Below are 19836 nucleotides of genomic sequence, written 5' to 3'. Positions count from 1 at the left end.
TCCAATTAAAATGGTGTCCTTGGCAGAATAGACCACTATAATGTTCTGCAGAAGGTCCAAGTAGCACAAAGTTGCTTTGTCACAAGAATGCTAACATTACCTAGCTTCAAGATTGTGAATGTACTGTTATTCAACTGAGTAAATACGAACTGCTTCTAATCCTCTTTCCTGGTCAATTCACCAGATCAATAGCTGCATAATAAAAGCAACGTGGCCCAGCGGCTAAGAATGGGGCTACCACTTAGGTTCACAGTAGTCTACTGTCATCTACTATGGTCCATCTGATTTTTGCAGGCATCAGACTAGCAAATTCAGTAGGGGTGTAATAGGGATCACTCCTTTTACATCTAGTCGTGCATGCCTAGAGTGACACTAAGCCTCCGTAGTTCCATCTAGTATGTGGCATTATTCTGATGTACTATCTTGGAGGGGGTATGCTTTCAGAGGCTTTCACTTGGCTTCTTCTGTCACTGTGACTTTTAATCTAAGGGTTAGAGAGCAAACGTGATTTTTCTGACAGCTGCTAAACATACCATCTAACTTATGCCATTAGGGACTGGGGAAATGATCACAGTCTTTGCACCCATTGGACCCCTGTCAGATGAACTTGGGCAGGATTCTATTTATCCACCTGGCCTTCAAGTGCTTCCACTGTAACAAAGATTTACAATGGCATTTGTGTTCTTCTGATATTTGTGAGAGCTCACACCTTTTAGCCAACAGAATCTTTAATATTCTGTGTATTTTTCTTTCCCAAGTATATTACATTTCCCAGGTAAAACTAGTTTAGATTGGTTTGCAAAAGGAATGAAGGAATCTTTAGGGAGACCTGGTATCCCTTTCCAATGATTGGCTCAAACTTGCTGAAGCATAGAAACTAGAAAAAGATTAGTGAATTCTTAGTTTGATAGCTGACATCAATCTTTGTCCTACCTACTTTTGGTCTTTTCTGATTACATAGATCAAGCAATATCCTTGCTAGCTATTTGTGTTCATTTCCTATTGCTATTATAGCAAATGTGTTGTTTTTATTATTATTATGTTTTAAAACAATTTATTTATTTTTTATTTACAGTTGACATTCAATATTATTTGATATTAGTTTTAGGTGTACAGCATAGTAGTTAGACATTTATATAATTTAGTAGTGATCATCTCAGTTGACTGGGGTACACAGTCAGTGAATTTTCTCAACAATGCTGGTGTCTCCACATCAGCACTGCCCTTTTAGTGAAGAGAGTTTCTTCTTGGCTGTCCTGGGAAACATGGTCAGCTAATGAACTCTGTGATCTTAAACATTATATCTGTTCAAGCATATCCTCCTCTCTAAGCCTTTTCCCCCTTTCCTAAAATTTTGATAAAGTTGTTCTGGCATCTCTACCTTATGTACTGTAGGTCAATGCTTCTCCTAAGTTTAAGAAATCCATGCCAGCATAATATTGGGACTTTTAGGACATTGAATCCTGTTATGGGAGTTCCCCTAAGTATTGCAGAAATTTTGGTGAACAATTTTTTTCCTTCCACAATAAGAACAGTACTTCTTCAGGTGAGCCATGCTGAGATTTGACACTAACTTCATATGTATAATCTATGAGAAAGGTGGGGTAAATCTTGATGAAGGCAAGAATTATCTTGTGTGGCATTTTCCTTGCATGAGGACTCTGTATGGTCTCCAGGCAAGGGCAGTTGGCTATTCTTGAATGATGGAAAAATGAGCCACTTCAGAAGGCATAGATGGTTTAGCAGAACATGGGGATCCAAGCACATGCACCTATATGTCTTCATTCTGTCCTCAGGTTCTCATTTCTTCTCTATTAGGGCCATGAGTTTAGCATAGTAAATTTGCCAGGGCTGTGTAGTAAGCCTTCTCTACAATTCTGCTACTCTCACAATCAGGCCTGATTTTCAGCCTGTACTGCCCTCTGGCTTCAGTAAATGTGGGTGTCATAGAGGTATTTCTGGGTGTGACATTGTGTCCTGAGTTGGTGGTTGGCTGACTTGAGCCCACCATTTTCTTTCAGTGGCATATCCATGGTGCTGAACCTACCATATCTGCAGCCTTTTATGACCACCACTGCCGCCACATCTCTCAAATGGGAGAGAGATTGCATAAACTCAGTATATTCCCTCCCTTTTGCATCCTATCCCGATTCACCATGGATGAGACTCCTAGTAATGGCTCCACGGCATGCCAGAGCTCACCCCGATTCATTGATTACTGTTGTGGTCTCTGTTGCTCTCTGGTCAGTGACTGAGCCCATTCCAGACGGTCATCTGAGGTTTTGCTTCCTAGACCACTTCCATGATAAATTATTTTATCTTGGGTTCTCCCAAAAGCAGATACTTAGAAAAGGATTCATGTTGTGGTAAAATGGATATTTGCTTTTAAATTATTTGTTAAATTGTTCATAATTGTATGTTTGTATTTTATGTATTTGATGGCGCACATGCTATATTTCTCAATTAATTTTTTAAATCTCTTCTTGTACTACACAACAAAATAAATTCCCGATGAATTAAAAGTTAAATATAAAAACATGAAGTTATAAACATATCTAGAGGGTAATATAAGCAAGTGTTTTACTGATATCAGGCTTAGTAAGGGAATTCCATGCACAAAATCACTGGAAGATTTAATAATTCAACAATTCATTAAATAATTTAAAATTTAAAATTAATACTTTTTAATAATAAGAGTTTCACAAACTATAGTACAAAAAAACTAAAAAAAGTCATTTTCATGTACAAAAATCATGAACGTTAAAAGTAAATGACAAACTGGAAAAATATTTGCAACAAGTTTTATACACAGTGAGTTAATAAACATAATATAAAAAGGAACTATTAAACCTGATAAGAAAATGACTAGTTCCTGATAGAAAAACAGCCAAAAGATAAGAGCAGGTAATTCATGAAGGAGCAGTAAAAATGGTCCATAAAGATCAAAAACATATTCAACCAGGAAATGTAAATTAAAACAATAAGTTCCAGTTGGTTGTTTTAGCCGAACAGCAGATGCTCTCCTCAAAACACCATTAATATGACAGAAAAAAGACCCCCAAAACAAAAACCGAAAGAGAATGGTTAGAGACAATAGTAAATGAAAGATGTCAACTAATTTTACAAAATGGAAACACATGAACAGGTGATAATTGAATTAGCTGAACTGAGAAAGCATATGCCTTAGTCTGTGGGGAAAGCCAAGACCAATTCCTGTCCCAGTTCCCTGAAGGCATGCAGCTGCTGGAGGCACCAGGTATCTCTTTCGGCGTGGGTGAGAGAAGGGTTGATGGAGGAGAGACTGCAACCTAATGTTGCTATTGGTGTGCATGCAAATTTGGACATCTCTACATTTCGGAGACTCCTTTATTACCATTTCCCATTCTAAATTGAGCTCCTGCCCCTTGTACAGTAGTAAATAGTAATGATTTCTTCACTTCTTCTCATGGAAGCTTCCAAAATATTTTCTTCTGTACCACTGTTTCGGGACAATTTTTGTATCTCTTTTAAAGACGGAATCCCTGTATGCACTATGCACTGGATAAGACTGCAATACTGACTGACACCCTTGGCACCACGTGAATGTACATCTCAGAGGGCCTCTTTAAGTGGAAGTTTCTGAGTAATGATTCTGATAATCAATTCAATTTAGGAAAATATAATAACAGTTTTCTGGGATATTTTGTGGAAAATAAAAAAATACTTTCCTGAATTTATTCAGTACGTATATTTTGATCACTCTCTGTATGTACAAAACAAGGCAAGGCAAACAAAGTTTCGACTCGACTCTTGCTAAAAACCCGCTATGGCTTCTGGAGGCTCTTAGGCTGAAGACCAAGTTCCTCAGTTGGCCTCCAAGACTCTGAATAGGTTGGTTCCTACTCACCTCTATACCTCATCTCCTACCCTTCCTACCTTTGCTTCAGGGCTCCAGTCCCCGGGACCTGTGTTTAGTTCATTCAGCCACACTGGCATTTCAGTTCTACGTGGGCTTTGCTTTCTCTCACTGAAGGATGATTGCTGGTCTCTCTGTCTCAAATAGCCTTTACGCCCTCTGACCCTGGCGTGTGAACGCCATGATTTTGCACACTAGGTGATGTCCATTGCTTAACGCAGTGTCTGGAACATGGATGCCACTCAGTGTAAATGGAAAGAAAAAAATACCTTCAAGGAGTTTAACTTGTTTCATTAGTTCCTTCAAAGAATGGTTTAATTACTGCTAACTTTTGATCTAGTGAAAAAAACACAAACAAACAGTATTCTCTGTGTAGACTGTCACCTTAAAGAAATTAGTTTTGTTTGTGTGGAGTGGAAGACGGCAAATTTGGGATCATAATACACTAGGGCCTGTGGTAAGAGAGACGATATTACATCTTCTTGGTGTAATTTGTATGTATTCCACTTGAAATAAATGTTACTCAGTAAAGAATTGCTGTTTATTTGGCTTGGCCATTCCAGAATATCGATGGAACTATCTGTATCTGGTTCAGATACTAACAGGTACTCTGTTAACTTTGAAAAATTCAAGACTTTAAAAGACCATAAAAAGATGCAGTGGAGAAGAACTGAACTCACACAAAAGGTAAGAACCAGTCGCAGTTTACTGGGCAGTCAATTTAAGCATAACTGTACATATAGCATATTGGAAAAGATACGCAGCGAGATTCCTGTTAGTACCTTCCCATCTCTCGTGGATCTGTCTCTGTTGACAACATTTAGATTATCTTCTTCATTACGAACCCAAGGGCTATAATCCACTGACTTTATTCCCCACACTTACTCATGCCTTACCAAGTTTAGTAAGAATAATCAATTAAAAAACAAAAATAAAAACAATCTTTGTTGCCAATAGTAGAGCTTTCTTAGTCTGTTTCAAAGTGTGCAGAGTTCAGTCTCATTACTGAAATTTCCCTACTCTCCCCACCATTGTATCTACTGGCCCGGTTCCATGTACTGCTGGAACTTCTAATGTGAATTCTGTGAAAAGCCTGGCACTTCTGCCAGCTATGGGAAGTGGCCGGTCTTTGCATTCACCCACCTCCTTCTGCAAAATGCCGCCTGCATCATTCTTTTTCATCCTGTGGTCTGTCTTTCACTCAGCAGTCTCTACATCCTGATGTAGCAGTGGGAGAGTTGATCTCCTCTGATTTTTGGAAAACAGGTGCAATGTACAGATTGAATGCTTACTGTGTGTCACTAGCAAACACCCCCTTGGCTATCCTTGCCTGGTATTTAACTATAGTAGTTGTTTCTAGCTCACTTGTATGTACTCTATGAGGAGAAATAACTTTTCCCTCTCATATAGCCCTAGGCATGCAAGGGAAGACAAACTATTAACTAAAGCAATTCATTTTTATTACCAATTTGTAATCACCAAAGAAGGAATTGGAATTCAAAAAGGGAAAGAATTTATTGACAAATTTTTATTGCTAAAATAATTTATCAAAGAATTGTGAAAAAATTAAAAATCTTTGGAAAAGAAAATTATATCCACCAAGATAGTAAAAAGGTATGTCTGTGCGTAAGGAAGGAGTTTCTATTCAGGGCTGGCTATGTAAGTGGCCTCAGTGATACTGAGGATTTTACTTCTGAAAAAGGAACTAGAAAGTAATATTGCAGCTCATAAGAAAGGCTACTGTAAGAAAAACATTGTGTGCTAGTAGGTGACTCCATCTCCTGCCCAGCTCTATTCATCCTGGTACCTATTCCAACATCTTAATCTGTTTCCCAATTTGGATTAGTCTATTCTTCTTTGTCAGCTACCATGACCTGGAGATCATCTTATTTCATATGCTTGGCCTGTCATTTCAGCAGCAGCTTTTCTTCCTGGCGTGGGCCATCTTAGCTGGGTCCTTTGGCTCAGTGCCTCTGACCTTGGGTGGCTGGTTCTCTGAGTCTTTCTGGCTTCCTTCCCACACCAAGTTGTGATTGTAAACTATAAGAGACTGTTTTAATTTTTTTTATTTTTAAAAAGTATTACAATGAAATGTTAATATCATAGCCTTAAGAAAAGAGACCTGGGAATTTCTCAGTTCACTGAATTGGTATACTAAGTTTCAGCTATTCTGACATATAGCAAAGAGGAGATTGTGAATTATTTTCCATTTCATTTAAAAATATTTTGAAAACTGATATAAACATTGAGCTAAGATTTTTCTTATAATCCTCTTTCCTTGCTCCAAGAAACTGAGGAATGGATTTTAGTTGAAATTTTCTATTTTCGACATAAGATCTTACTTCAGAACTTCTGCAGTGCCAATCCTATCTCATCTCTTGGCACGTAATCATCATTCTCTTCACTCAGGAGACCTTTTATAGAAACTTTATGCTGTTCCTGGAGATCCATGCTAATATGCTCTTCACATTTTGGAGAAGCTTGTGTATTCTAAGTAGAAAGACAAAATCATTTTTTCTTTCTTAAATGATTGCTGCATTGTCAGTGGCTCCATAGGCACTATATTTAAACTTCCACCCAGGACTGAAATAGAATCAAAGTTCCAACCTGTCATAGAAGGCTCCAGAAATGGAAGACCAGGCTATGGCTTGGCCATGTGTGCAAGATAAGAAACATGGTGTGTGTGTGTGTGTGTGTGTGTGTGTGTGTGTGTGTGTGTGTGTATAAGGGGAAAATATGAGATTGGTAAGCCAGGAACACATCTTATCACAGGTTTGTTGGCTAGACAGGGAATAGACAAGTCAAAATCAGAGAGGCAAGAGCCAAATTGGCCTGAGGGTCACCAAATGTGCTTAAAGAGAAATGGTCACCAAATCTTTGCTTTAAATAAATGTCTAGGAGTTTCTCTTGCCAGCCCAACTGTAATAGGTCAGGTAGTCAGGGGCGGCTTGTGTTTTGTTTAATTAGGCCAGTGTCTCCTTTAACCAACTGCTCTTGATCTTTCTTGGGAGGCATGCTTTCCGTTGCAAAGGCTGGTGATTCTTTGGCAGCCAGAGCCCAGGAGACTCCCTGAATCATTGCTGTCTTGTTAGTTCTCTGGGGCCAAGAATGGATTCTGTATAATGGGCTCTAGAGAAAGCTTTTCATCTAGAGGGCTGACTGGTGTCCAGGCTTATGGGTGTGTTAATGGTGGAATGTCTACATGGCAATAGGACCCTGGCTTTGGTCCTCTGGATTATATCCTTGCCGTTGTTGTGGCATCAGAATTCCCATACTAAAACCAGACATCCAGGAGGGCATGTACTTCATCTTCTTTGTACCATTCACTTGTAAGGCAGGGTGGGGGTAGGGGTGGGGAAGAGAACATCCTTCTAGTAAATTATAAGACTGTATTTGGTAGGGAGAAGGAAGAACCCATGGAAAATGGGGTGATTAAAAAATAACAAAGTTACACAGTGCTTTCACATACATTTTCACTTGATTCTCACAACAACCCTGTGAGGTAGGTATAGTATATAATGTTTTCATTTTTGTTTTGCAAAGAAAGACACCAAAGACTAGAGAGCTTAAGTGATGTGCCCAGTCATGATAAGTGCTAGGACCCAAACTTGAAGCCATGTCCTTCAACTTCACAGCTTGATTCCACCATCAGCAACCACAACCTGCAGGCTACCAGTTTGATGCCATAACAGGGAAGGCGCTTAGTAAGTGAGCATCTAGCTTGTTTAAAAGTCAGGTGGTTTAGAAATAATACATCAGTAACCAGAATCCATAGGATCACCACTTGCAGGGGTTCCTCTGTCACCTGCTGCTTGTTGGCTTGAATCTTGTGGGTTGCTTTGGCATATTAGAAGATCATCTGTGAGTAAGCCTGGGCAACTAGGAGCTCCCTGGATGGTCAAAGACCAGAGGCAAGAGAATTCTGCTCTAGCACTCACCACGCTGTTTGATTGTCTTACTTCCCCATTGGAATGTAAACTTCTTGGGGGCAAGCACTGTGATTTACTCGTCATTGTATCCTTAGAATTGTATACAGTGTTGGGCATATAATAGGTCCTCAATCAAAATTGGTTGAATTCATGAGGGATTGGGATGTTTCATGGGATGCTTCCATATTTTACTTGTAGGAAATGGATTTGCATGGAAGAGGTACTATAGATGAATGTGGAACTAACTGGGTATAAGGAAAACTCAGTTATTTTGGTATACACAGTCACTGCTATTCCTGGTTGTAATCTCATGATCCAAGTGATCTTTGCAATAACAAATTTACTCAATGTGGACTCAAACTGGTGACTCTCCATTAGTCAGGGATCCATGCAGAATGTAGGTATCTGATGGTCACTGGGGGAAAGGCTATGTCCGTTGGTGTGGAGAAAAGTGGATCATTTTGCTCAATATAAAGATAACATTGTTTTAGTAATATGGAGAGACCTTTGTGATAAAATTCCTCAAAGATGATTAATCACAATCACCGATGGATCAACAAGTGTTAGAAGAGGCCTCTGTCTTTTTCTGATTCAGTTCTGCCAAGACGCATTCTCCTTGGTCCTCCACATTTTCTTGGACAGTTGGCCATCAGAAGTCCCAAGACCTACAGTTGAGACCGTGCTAAATCTTGAATAGGTAGAAGCCAGAGAACAAAACTGTTGTGGTGTAGGCTTCGACCTCAGTGTGAGTGCTTCTGACCAGGACACATGGGCAAGACATCCACTGTGTACACACATCTCTCCAGGGCTAAGGGGCTGGTGCCAGTGACACCCATTCGGTGGCTGAAAGCAGCAGTCCTTTCATCTCTCTTTTATGAGTGGATTACAGACAAGATTTTGGGTGTCATGACCTGGTGAGTTCAACTTCTTTGAACTGAATAAGAATTTTTAACTTAGAATATAGATACCAGCTCACCAGTTTTGGGTACCCAGGATCTAGTGGGTCCTGAAATCAATAGGCGGGAAAGAGATCAGCAGCTTTGGTGCTGCTGGAGGTTATGGGTCATCCAGAGGTCTTCCCAGTTGTGATGACTGTTGTAGGCCATGACTGGATGCCTGGCTTCTCCAGGTATTGGTGCCAAGTTTCAAACATGGCCTCAAAGGCCAAGCATTCCTTCTTTCAGATGCAGTTTCATTCTGCAGGGATGAAGCCTGTGGTAAAATAAAGCATAAGGTTACATCAAGGTTTGCCTTTCCGTGGTCCTATCATTACTTATAAGGCATTGACTCCACTTTAAGGTCCTTTGTAAACAATGTGGAGCATCATGACAGCTGTTGCAAACCTACCATGTCAGGCTTCATAGCTTTTCTGGATCCCAGGCAACCAGGAGAAAGCAGAGCATATTGGCTGCTGGTTCACTAGAACCTGTCTCAGGAAGGCCGTGGAGTTCAGCCAGGTCTGGATTAGGATACCTTGGTAGTTGACACTAGCTAAGGTCTTGGATATCTTCACCAGAAAATAAAATCACCATTGCCCTCACACGGAGAGTCAGAGGAGAATTTTATCAAAGTTGGTTTTGACATACAGTAACTCACAGTATCCTGGGGCCTGTTTCCTTAGATCTTGAATCTTAAATCTTGACTTTTAGTTATTATGTGTAAGCTTTAAAACATGAATAATTAATGATAAATATAAAAATCACATCAAAGTTGTAATCATGAAGCAAATTTGATATTGTTAAATGCATTTTAACTTATTCATTTAAATATATGCTCTTAACTAAGAACATCCCTCGTTCTCGAAACCGAAGAGGTGGTCCTCATAATTCAGCCATTAAAAATAGAATCTAAAAATTTAAATTAATAGCAAGAGCCTTAACCCAGGCACAAATTGTGAAACTTAATTTTGGCCAGCTTCAGAAGGGATCAGTGAGAGTCGTTGCCTCTACATCCTTTTTGGGAGACTTTGTACCCAGGTTTTATGCTTATCAAAATATTTCTAATGTTATAGAATTTAGAGAGGACTAAGTATTTCTAATAGTTAGGATATTGATAGCACTTACCAGTTAATTGAATTAAATAACTGTATGCCAGGATTGCAAATGGTTTGACTGTGCTGATCACAGAAATCAGGTCCAAAGACTTTACAAGACATCAGCATTTCCAAGTGAGCTTTGTGAACACTAATTCCAAGAAATGGGTTTTGTCATTAAGCAGAGTTGGGAAACACTGTATAATATCTACTTCTCTTGAAGACTTAAATTATAAAGTTTTAGAGTCTCTGGGAAATCTTGTAGTAAGTAATCTTATTCAACTATGTTCAAGCAGGAATATCCCCAACATTTTAACATGGAGTTAAGTTTTTGAGTAATATTTATTAGCATCTTATAGAACTGGTGCTACGTAGAACAAATTTTAGGGAATTCTAGACTAGCAAGTAATGTGAAAAAAATACTCTTTTTTAAAATACACATTTCTCCTATGAAAAATAAACAAATTAACCAATTACTTATTATTTATTACTACAGTTGTCTTCAGAATTCAGTTGTCTTAGAATTTAGAAAATAGGAAATGCACTTGTATAAAAAATGCATTCTTCCCTTAATATGCTAAAAATCTGGTTACGGAGATAACTCTGTCATATAAAAGCATATCAAACACCTGAACATTCCATATAACTGAGCATTAAGTTAAATAATGCAGACTAATAGATTTGATAGTTCAAGGAAGGAAAATCAAGCGTTGGAAAAATGAGGGAAGAAATCATGGAGGAGGTGGGACTGGCTTTGTGGGGAATGGCTAGAATTTTGACAGGTTGAGGGCAATTTTAACTAAGGACAAGAATCCACAAACTTTTGGGGGCCTATGGCTTCTAGAAGCAGGAAGCAGTGTGGAAAATAATCAGTTCCACTGTAATCATTTAATTCTAATGCTATATCTTGAGGCCTTCCCACCCAAGGGCAGGCTGTTATAGCAGTAGAGTTTTCTTTTCTTTGTTCTATATTCTTTAGAGTTCTTACCTGGTATATTGGCATGAGTTGCTTAATTGTCTATTGTCTGTGATAGTCTCATTTATGGCAGGGAAAATAATGTTTTATTTATGTTTATATCATTGGAAACAGATATCTTTGCATTCCTAGCATCTGGTCCAAGGGTAGGCCCTTCATAAATATTTGTTGACTATGTGAGGGAATCAATAAAAAAAATTGTATGGCAGAAAATTGTCTACACCAAACTGGGTTTTGCATCACAGAATAACAAACAGAATTAAATTGTAGGCTCCCGAAAACCAGACAGAGAAGTAGGAAAGAGGAAATCTGTAAAGATTTTTCTAACAGCAGTGGACGGAAAGCACTATTTATGAAAAATCAAACTGGCAGTGATGTACAGGCTGGATTGAAGAAAAAATGTACCAGCGGATCGACTGAAATTATCATTTAAACAATCTAGTTACAAGGAGATAAGGGTGTAGAACCAAGGCACTAAGTGTTTAAGGGAAAAAGGCACAAATGCCAAGTGGATGGGTCTCTGAGGCTGGCTGATATGAAGGATCCAGAAGCATGAGTGAAAGGTTACTTCTTTTTAAGTTTAATAATAGCTAAAATTTACTGAATGACTATTATAGGCTATACCAGGCACGTTGGTTTGGTCTCTAATTCAGTCTCATTTATTCCCCACAGTAATTCTATGAGATGGGAACTATTATCATTTTTATTTTACTGATAAAGAAATAGGTTAGAGAGGATAGTAATTAGCGAGTCAGGACTGGAAAGAGGTGCATCCCACCTCGGAGGTTTTGTGCTTAGACCCAGTCTCCTCTGGAGGTGGGATGGGTGTTTGTTTTTTTTTTTTCGTTTGTTTGTTTGTTTTGACAGACAGAAACATTAGAAGAAAAGAGATGGGTTTTGCCTACGTGAATTTTGAGATGATCATGAACTATATCGTTGGAAAATACTAACGTTATATCCAACAGTCTGGATCTTGATTTAAAAATGATCAACTTTTCGAATGGCCTATTAATGTGTTATTTAATTTATACATTGGAGGGAGACCCCCTCTATGAGAACAGGGCCCCTTGGGAAGCCAGGAAATGCCTAGTGAGGGTACGCCCAAGGCGGTGGTCTGGAATTGTTTCCCAAGGCAAGCTGCTGCCTGCTAAGAATACCATGGCATCCAAGGGTGCTGTGGGAGGCGAGACTGACCTTTGGGCTTGTAAAGCCGGTAGTTAGAGTGAATCATTTGACCCGCAGGATTCTGAGGGCCACACAAAGACTGTGTCATCCTTCCCTTCATTTTTCTCTTTGACCAGCTCACTGAGGCTCTAGGAGCTGTTCATCCTGGAAAATCACACACAACCTCTGGAAACTGGACTCGATGTGATGGGCGCTTTATGTTGTTTTTGGTTTTAATCTTTAGGAAAGTCCTCTGTCTGCTTTTTTCCACTGTTGGCGTTTACACTTTGTGGTGGCATAAATGCTAATCACAGAGTATGAAAAAAAAATGTAACCACATAAAAGCAAATGGTGAATTTGTATGGTATATTTGAAAAGGGGCTAATCTGGAAAGCAGAAGAAAACTTGGACCAGGACTATCAACATCCAGAATCATAATTCATGTTTGATTTTTCTTTATCATTTCTGTTTCTCTCTCTCTTTCTCTCTCTCCCCCCACCCCCCTCTCTCTCTCCCCGCGCCCCCCCCCTCATCCTCTCTTAAGACAGGATTTCTCGATAATTTATTGCAGAAGTGAGAGTGAAATCATATGATTTTATTTTGATATTACCTATAAATCTGACCAGGGCACGATTGCCTCAAACTCTACCTTGTTCAAATTTTTAATTATTTTATTTGCTTAAGAAAATGGAAGAAAACTGAAACAGAGTAAAAAAAGCTATGGATGCATTTAGATCACTGGAGTAAGGGCTGCATATTCTGCTGCACGTAAACAGGACACATGATTCTACCTTGCATTCCAGACTGCTGGCTGACTGAAACTCTTTGTTCAAGCAAGACCATGGGAGCCATGCTTTGCGTACTCTACTAAGAAACCCTGACACACTCACCTAAATGTGCTATGACTTTTTGCAAAAATCTTTTTAGGAAAAAAGTTTCATTTTTATATTGAATACCAATTACAAAAGCAACACACGATTATTATAATGATGGTGTACCAGTAGTCTGGAGACATAAAAGTAATGCAAGCCAAGTAATGTAGAAATTAGAAAGTCTCAGGTAATCACAAAATAAATATCATAATATTGGTGGATACCTACTCCGATTGAATTGATGTGTATTAGGAAATCAGAAACAGCACATTAGAGTATACCTTCCTAGGCAATGGAAACAATCTTGCGCCTACTATTTATATATCATTCTCGATAACAGAAACTTGTACTGAAGTTCTAAATGTGCCCCTTATGTAATGTAATGTTTCTAAGTCTTGCTAATAAGAAAAGTCTTTGCGATATATAGCCCCCGCCCCCCATCTGTCGCTCTTTTTCCAAGTTCATCTCTTTTCATTCACTGTTAATTAACTTACCTCCAAACCACCAATATTTAAAGGCCATTCCACTGCAGGACTGCAAAGATGTCAGATTTGACATTACACTATCTCTAGAAAATCTGCAGATATTCAAGACCCAGTGGTACAGTAAAATTTGTTGGAAGGGATTTTTCAATTGGAAATACTTTTAAGGAACACAGAGAGTCAGAATTTGGGGGCATTAATTTCAAAGATGGAATTAGCATAGATCAGAAAATATTTCCCTTGTTCCTTCATTTTTTTTGACATTTGCCTTTTAATTGTTTTTTATTTATCATATAGAGTCCATCTTGTTGCAGAGATTTTAACCATGAGTTTTGATCCTGAAATACTAAACATGTATAAAATATTGCAAGTAGAAATGGAAAATCTCACATACTTTATGATAGCAAGTACAGAAGGTACATTATAAATACTGCAGCGAAGATGTTAAAGCAATGCACAATTAGAAGACTTGATATAAACACTATAGAGTAGTTAAGTGAAAACCACGCTAAATTTATTTGCTTGAGACTTTGGTAATTTGTGTTTTTAAATGTTTCCTTTTTAATTCTTGTGAGGTAACAGTGATACCTCATGAAATCTGCTCCTTTTTATGTACAATACACTTCACACACACACACACACACACTCACACACACTCACACTCACACATAGAGTCAAAGTCAATGGCAGTGGGTGGTTTATGTCAGGGCTGGTTTTGACGCCCCTCTCCCAGAACAAGATAAATGTAAGTGATGAAGAGCTCCTGGGGTTGACTGAACTCATTTTGTATTCAGCACTCTGCCTGGCCTCTTTCTCATCTCTTTCTCCCTCTCTTTGTATGTTCAAGCCTACTGGAGTTTCTTTTTTCTTTTGTAGAACTTGGTTCTTTTGATGTGTTTCAGGGCACGCCCTGTGGCAAAGAGAACTTCCCAGGAATCGGAAACACAAGCACGCAGGTCTGAAACAGCTACTGTGCAGCAGCCAGAAAGATTCAGGCCCACAAGCTGGATTTTCTCTCTCCAGAAAGACATCAAAACACTTAAGAAGGGGACAAATACACAATATATTTTAAATATATGATTTTAAAGAAATATATACTATAAAATTTAATTACGAAGTAGGCATTTGGTGAGATTTTGAACCTGGATTGAGCCCATGATGGTAATTTAACCTAAGATGTGTCTGTATGCATTTATATATTTGTTAGTTTAACCAAATTTCCCCTATAATTATAAATTAATTTGTTTCTGCTTCACTGCTGTTATGGCATCAACATATCTAAGATATTCAGTGATACATGGTCCTTAGCTATCCATTAAAAATGATGTGAGGAAGTACAGTGCTTTAACTATTTAGTTATTTATAAAGTTGAAAGAAATGCTGTTGTAAGTATTGTAAAACTACTGTTAGAAGTCACTGTATTATTAATGGAAAGTCTAGATAGAAAGAGGAGTTAATTATTTTATATTACATTTCAGTATTTCTATTTTCATAAATTAGAAATATTTAATAAAAGTGTTATGTTTTATTTAAAACATTTCTGTTTACTCACATATTGTGCTTTATGTGGCAAATCTTTCAGGACTATGTCACTGAATTAGAACTTGGAACTGAAAATAAAAGAACAGAAAATAAGGAAAAAGTGCAGTTTAAGTTTACACATACACAAACTTATCACCTAAAGATGTTCAAATAATAAATTCTATTTTTATCCAAGTCTCTAAGAGAAACCTTTGATTTCTTAAAACCAAAACAGTTGGAAAAGCAAAATTAACTAGAAATTTGGTAATTATCTAGTTTGTTTGATTGATTTAGAAAACCATTCTATATTAATTAGGTGTATTGTTTGCTTTTATATAAAAGTTTGTATAATTCATATTTGTATATATTTAGGCCTACTGAAAAATAGAATGTTACTAGCTAAATAAAAAACCTAGAAAAAAATAGAAATGTGACCAGCAAACAATTGATTATTCTCAATAAAATTAGATAGAGTTTACTAAATGTATCAAGCACCATTTATATAATTGTGCTAATGACATTATCTATTAACTCTTAGGAAAATAATTAGTGGTATCACTGAATTCATTCAGCATCCCCCCGGATATTTTATGCTTTGCTAACCAGTCAACCAGTGAATTACCACAATCCATTTAACTTTGGTCTTTATAACCACAGCTTAAAAGAAATGGAGAAAATGATTTTTGAAATGATTCAATTATTCAAAATATTGGTCAAATACATATTTTTAACAATAATATGGGAGGATAATTTCCACAAATTAGGAATAACTATAAAATAACTTATATAACTACATCTTTTGAGTTTCTTCCAGATGTATCCGTGTTACTATTTATGAATATTTGCATAAATATCTACAAATAACATAAAAAATTTATTTACTAATGGAAATGGCTGGGAATTCACCATACTCATTTAAATGTTATCTGGAAAATTCAACACGGTTGTTTTACTTAAACAAAACTCAAATCTTTAATACCAAAGAAATACACATTGAGGAGTACAAAAGCAGTATTTTATTTTTATCTTTCTGATGCAACATAAACTAATACTGTTTTTGTTTTTTTTCCCTTAATGTTGTATAGTATGTCTAACTGGATGCTTCCAAATTATTTGATCCTAAATTTAATGAGATTTGCAAGTGCATATCGGGCATTATCACACTTTCCAGCTATATGGCAGTGGCTGCATGCAAAGGGTCATATTAGGTTCTTATCCTGTTTGTAAATGTCAGTGAAAGCCATAGGTTCAGAGGAGCAATGCACAGGGCTTCCCAGTTTACATAGGAGCATTGCTGTTACACTACATCACAGCAATGGTCGTATCATATATTTTAACAATGCTAGAAATCTTGTCTTGCTATGGTTACAGGAGTTTTCTACTTCTTCCTTGTTTTCTACAGAGGTGTTTTCTTTAGCCTATAAAATAACACCGGAATTTGGCATGCCAGATATCAGACTAACACACGGTCTTCATATTAACCCAAACATCCGTGCTTTTATTTTTAAAAAATAGGCCAAACTTAAGAAAAATTTAGCTTTTTGAAATGGATTGACAAAAGTTCTAGAGCCAACAATGTTTCCATTTATTTGACTGATGACTAAAATAAGATTTCCTTAGTGTCTCACTGAAAATTATTACAGCCAGGTTTATAGGAACCTCTTGAGAAAATAGACTCCTATGAATTTTTTCAAATATTTTTCTGTTGAAACAAAAGCAAAACATGGCAATTAGATTAGAAATTGGTTGACTGAATTCAATTCGATTTTAAATTAAACTTTTTTTTTTCCCATAAAGAGTAAATGAGTATACTTGAGATACCACTTCTACTCAAATAATACTGACTGGTTACTTTTATTGATTAAATGTACCAGATAACCACATAGTCTTTATTTGACTACTGGAACTGTGAAGTGATCTAATTATTCAAAATTTCAGTATTAGCTAGCTTCCAAAACTTTATTTTAAAATAAATAATTGCTTGGCTCAATTTAACACTTTATCTTCTTTTGTGTCTATTCTGCCCTCCCACCACCCCCCCGGAATACATCTATGTGGATGTAATCTAAATGTTTTTTTGAAAAGAGCAGTGGGCTGGTGTTCTGTACAGTTTCCCCATGAGCTCATGACTAAATTTAACAACTTTAGGGATCATCTATTGCAAACCTCTCATTTTACAAAGTAGGCATTCTTGGATACTTTACGTGCCTTTTATCACTCAGCTCTAGTAGGTCTTCAACAAACACGTGTTGACCGAAGGAATCGATGTGGAGCCGCAAACATAATACCATCATATTTAAGACATTGCATTGCCAAGACTTATTTATCGTAATGAAATTTCATAACCTTTGCTTCTTAGCTACAACACCACCATGACTTAGGAATCATTAATAGAGTCTATCAATAGTAGAAACTTTAACGAGTGAGATAACTGAGATTGAGGATCACCAAACAGTTTACCTGAGATCAGACAGCTAAACAGTGGAAAAGCTGAGCTTTGAACTCTTGCTTTCTGACTTCTGAATCTTGGTGAGTCGTCACTGCATAACGCCTGTAATCTGCCTCTCTCTCTCTCTCTCTCTCTCTCTCTCACACACACACACACACACACCTTTCTTCACTTTGTGATAAAAGGCAGAAAGTGGTGTTGTCTTTGTAAGCCCAACATGCTTGGATATTAAATAGCACTTAATAAAAAATTGCCACATGAGTAAACCCAGGACTCTGGCTAACCGGCCCAACTCTCTTTCTTCTGCACCACTTCCATTCTGAGGGTGGGAGGTAGCATCTCAGACAGTAGAAGAAGACTGGACTCTCTAAGGTATAGATATGCTTCAAACTATTTAAACTGCCAAAACTTAAACTATGTTGTTGATAACTTACCTAAGAGCAATTCTCCTTCCTAAATGTGGCTTAATGAGGACAGAATTTGTTAGTTTCCTGATGTACCTGATACATAAGTACTCAACATGTGCACAATGCTTAGTCTAAAAGCTCACATGTGATTTAAAGTTGACTCTGGGAATTTAATCACAGTCATTGGTGAGGTTCTCCTCTATTTCCTCCACACGAACCCTCCAACAGAGTTTGTGCCAAGGCCCTGGGTCCTTAAACACAGCCACTGTGTTCAGAAGCTTTCTGGGGACATGGGTCCACACTGGTTTTCTAATGAGACACTCTTGTCACAGGCTGAGGGGAGGGTCTCTTTGACGTCCAAAGGCTTTGATCCTTCTCTTCATGTTTTGGAAGTAAGATTATGTGGAGAGACTACAGTCCCATGTTTCAGAGCTTCCTCTTGGGGTTCCCTTTCACTGATAGCTCCCTCTCCCCAATCCATGGGCCCCTTCCCTCCTTTTTCTATTTTGGGGGAAATTTTTGTCTTTCTTCCTTCTTAATGCTCTCAGCGTAACTCTCTGGCATCTTTGCCTCTCAGAACTCATAACAGTATCTCTCTGATAACTTTAAATTTGTACCAATGGTAGGAAAAGCAGCTGTCAGCTGTTTTCCACTTTGCAAAATCTCCCAGACAAAGAACCATAAAGGAACTCTTCTCTTGTAGTAGGGAAGGAGAGAAAACTGAAGAAAGCAGAACATAAATTCGTATTTCAAAAATATCCTGCCCCAAATGCTTTTAGAATTTATGCATGCATAGTTTTTATACAGTCAACACCACAATGAAATTATAATTGTTAGTCTGTAAGGGACTTTCTTTGCATCTTTCCACGGGCAAACCACCTCAGCACCTCCTATCAAACAGCTCTTGAGCCATTTCTCTGCAGGGCCTCCAGGAAAGGCAGCTTGCAGCTCGAAACACGTCGCAAGTTCTCTGTCCTGGAGGAACTAAATTAGAGCTTCTAGAAAAACGAGTTCTATTTAAAAATAGGCATTAGAAGTAGCAATTTTTTTTTTTGTTGTGAAAATCAGTATGTATTTTGACATGTAAGTGGAATTATAACAATATAATATTAATAATTACGATGTTCATAGTTATTAATAATACATTGAATTTGAAGAACAACACAATGCTCTTTTGAGATGCATTCCCGTGAAGGCTTCTTCTTTGCCCTACAAGTCTCAGATCAAATATTACTGCTCCTGGGAGGCCTGCTCTGACCACTCTGTCTGAACACGTTCCTCCTCCCTTCCCTGTCTCCTACTTTATGTCCTTCACAACATGTCACTATCTGTAATTAGCCATGTGGTAGGCAGAATTCTTAGGTGGCCCTCGAAATTCCCACATGCTGGTGTATGAGTTCTATATAATCCTTTCCCCCTGAAGGTAGGCAGGACCTGTGAATATGATGAGATACCACTCGGATGATTAGGTTACTAATCAGTTATGTTTGATGTCAGATAATTTAGTTGGACCTCACTGAATCAGGTGAGCCCTTAAAAGGGACTAGGACCTTCCAGAAGTCAGAGAGATTCCAAGCCTAAGACAGCCAAGTGGAAAGAAGCTGTGGGGAGGTGTTAGCAGTCCTGACCAATAAATAGCCAGTGTGGGGACAACCAGGAGAGCAGTTTCCAGGCTCTCGCCCTCAAGTGGAAAGGTGCTCACTCGGGTAGTAAAAGGCCATCAACTGTGATTGGATGGCCATCAGCTGTGGCTAGTTGGCTGTCAGCTGTAACCAGTGAGCCATTGGCCACTAATATAACTGCTGTAGCTATACTAGCAGCAAATGGGGGCTAGCAAGAAGATGGTGGCTGAGCTAGCAAGAGCAGATTGCAGTTAGCATGGCGGATTGCAGCTAGCAAGTGAGGTTGGTTGGCAGAGAGAAGTGGATGGCAGGTTGCGGATAGTGTGGCTCCCGCTTCCTGTGTCTGCAACCCAGACGCTACTGAGACTATAGTGGTATGACTCCCCTATTTATGGCTCCGTGGGTGTTCCTTTTTGGCCTCACCATGTCCTGCGTTCTTATGTGGGGAGTGTGATCAGAGACCCCGCATGACACCCTGCATGACAGC

At 38.2% G+C, this 19836-nt stretch overlaps 1 protein-coding gene across 1 annotated transcript in view; it reads right to left on the bottom strand.

The window, feature by feature from the left end:
- Positions 1 to 2868: 2868 nt before the first annotated feature.
- Positions 2869 to 19836, bottom strand: part of GRID2 (glutamate ionotropic receptor delta type subunit 2) — a 1348544-nt gene continuing 1331576 nt past the window's right edge. Inside the window, exons 16-17 of the mRNA XM_033106342.1 lie at positions 14903 to 14960; positions 2869 to 9036 (exon numbers count right to left, since the gene is read on the bottom strand). Of these exons, the coding sequence (XP_032962233.1) occupies positions 14940 to 14960 (21 nt within the window). The 3' untranslated portion in view covers positions 2869 to 9036; positions 14903 to 14939. The remainder of the gene's footprint in view (positions 9037 to 14902; positions 14961 to 19836) is intronic.

Source organism: Rhinolophus ferrumequinum, chromosome 5 (assembly GCF_004115265.2).
Source record: "Rhinolophus ferrumequinum isolate MPI-CBG mRhiFer1 chromosome 5, mRhiFer1_v1.p, whole genome shotgun sequence".
In the NCBI taxonomy this organism is placed as follows: domain Eukaryota; kingdom Metazoa; phylum Chordata; class Mammalia; order Chiroptera; family Rhinolophidae; genus Rhinolophus; species Rhinolophus ferrumequinum.
This window is presented reverse-complemented; position numbering and strand designations above follow the sequence as displayed.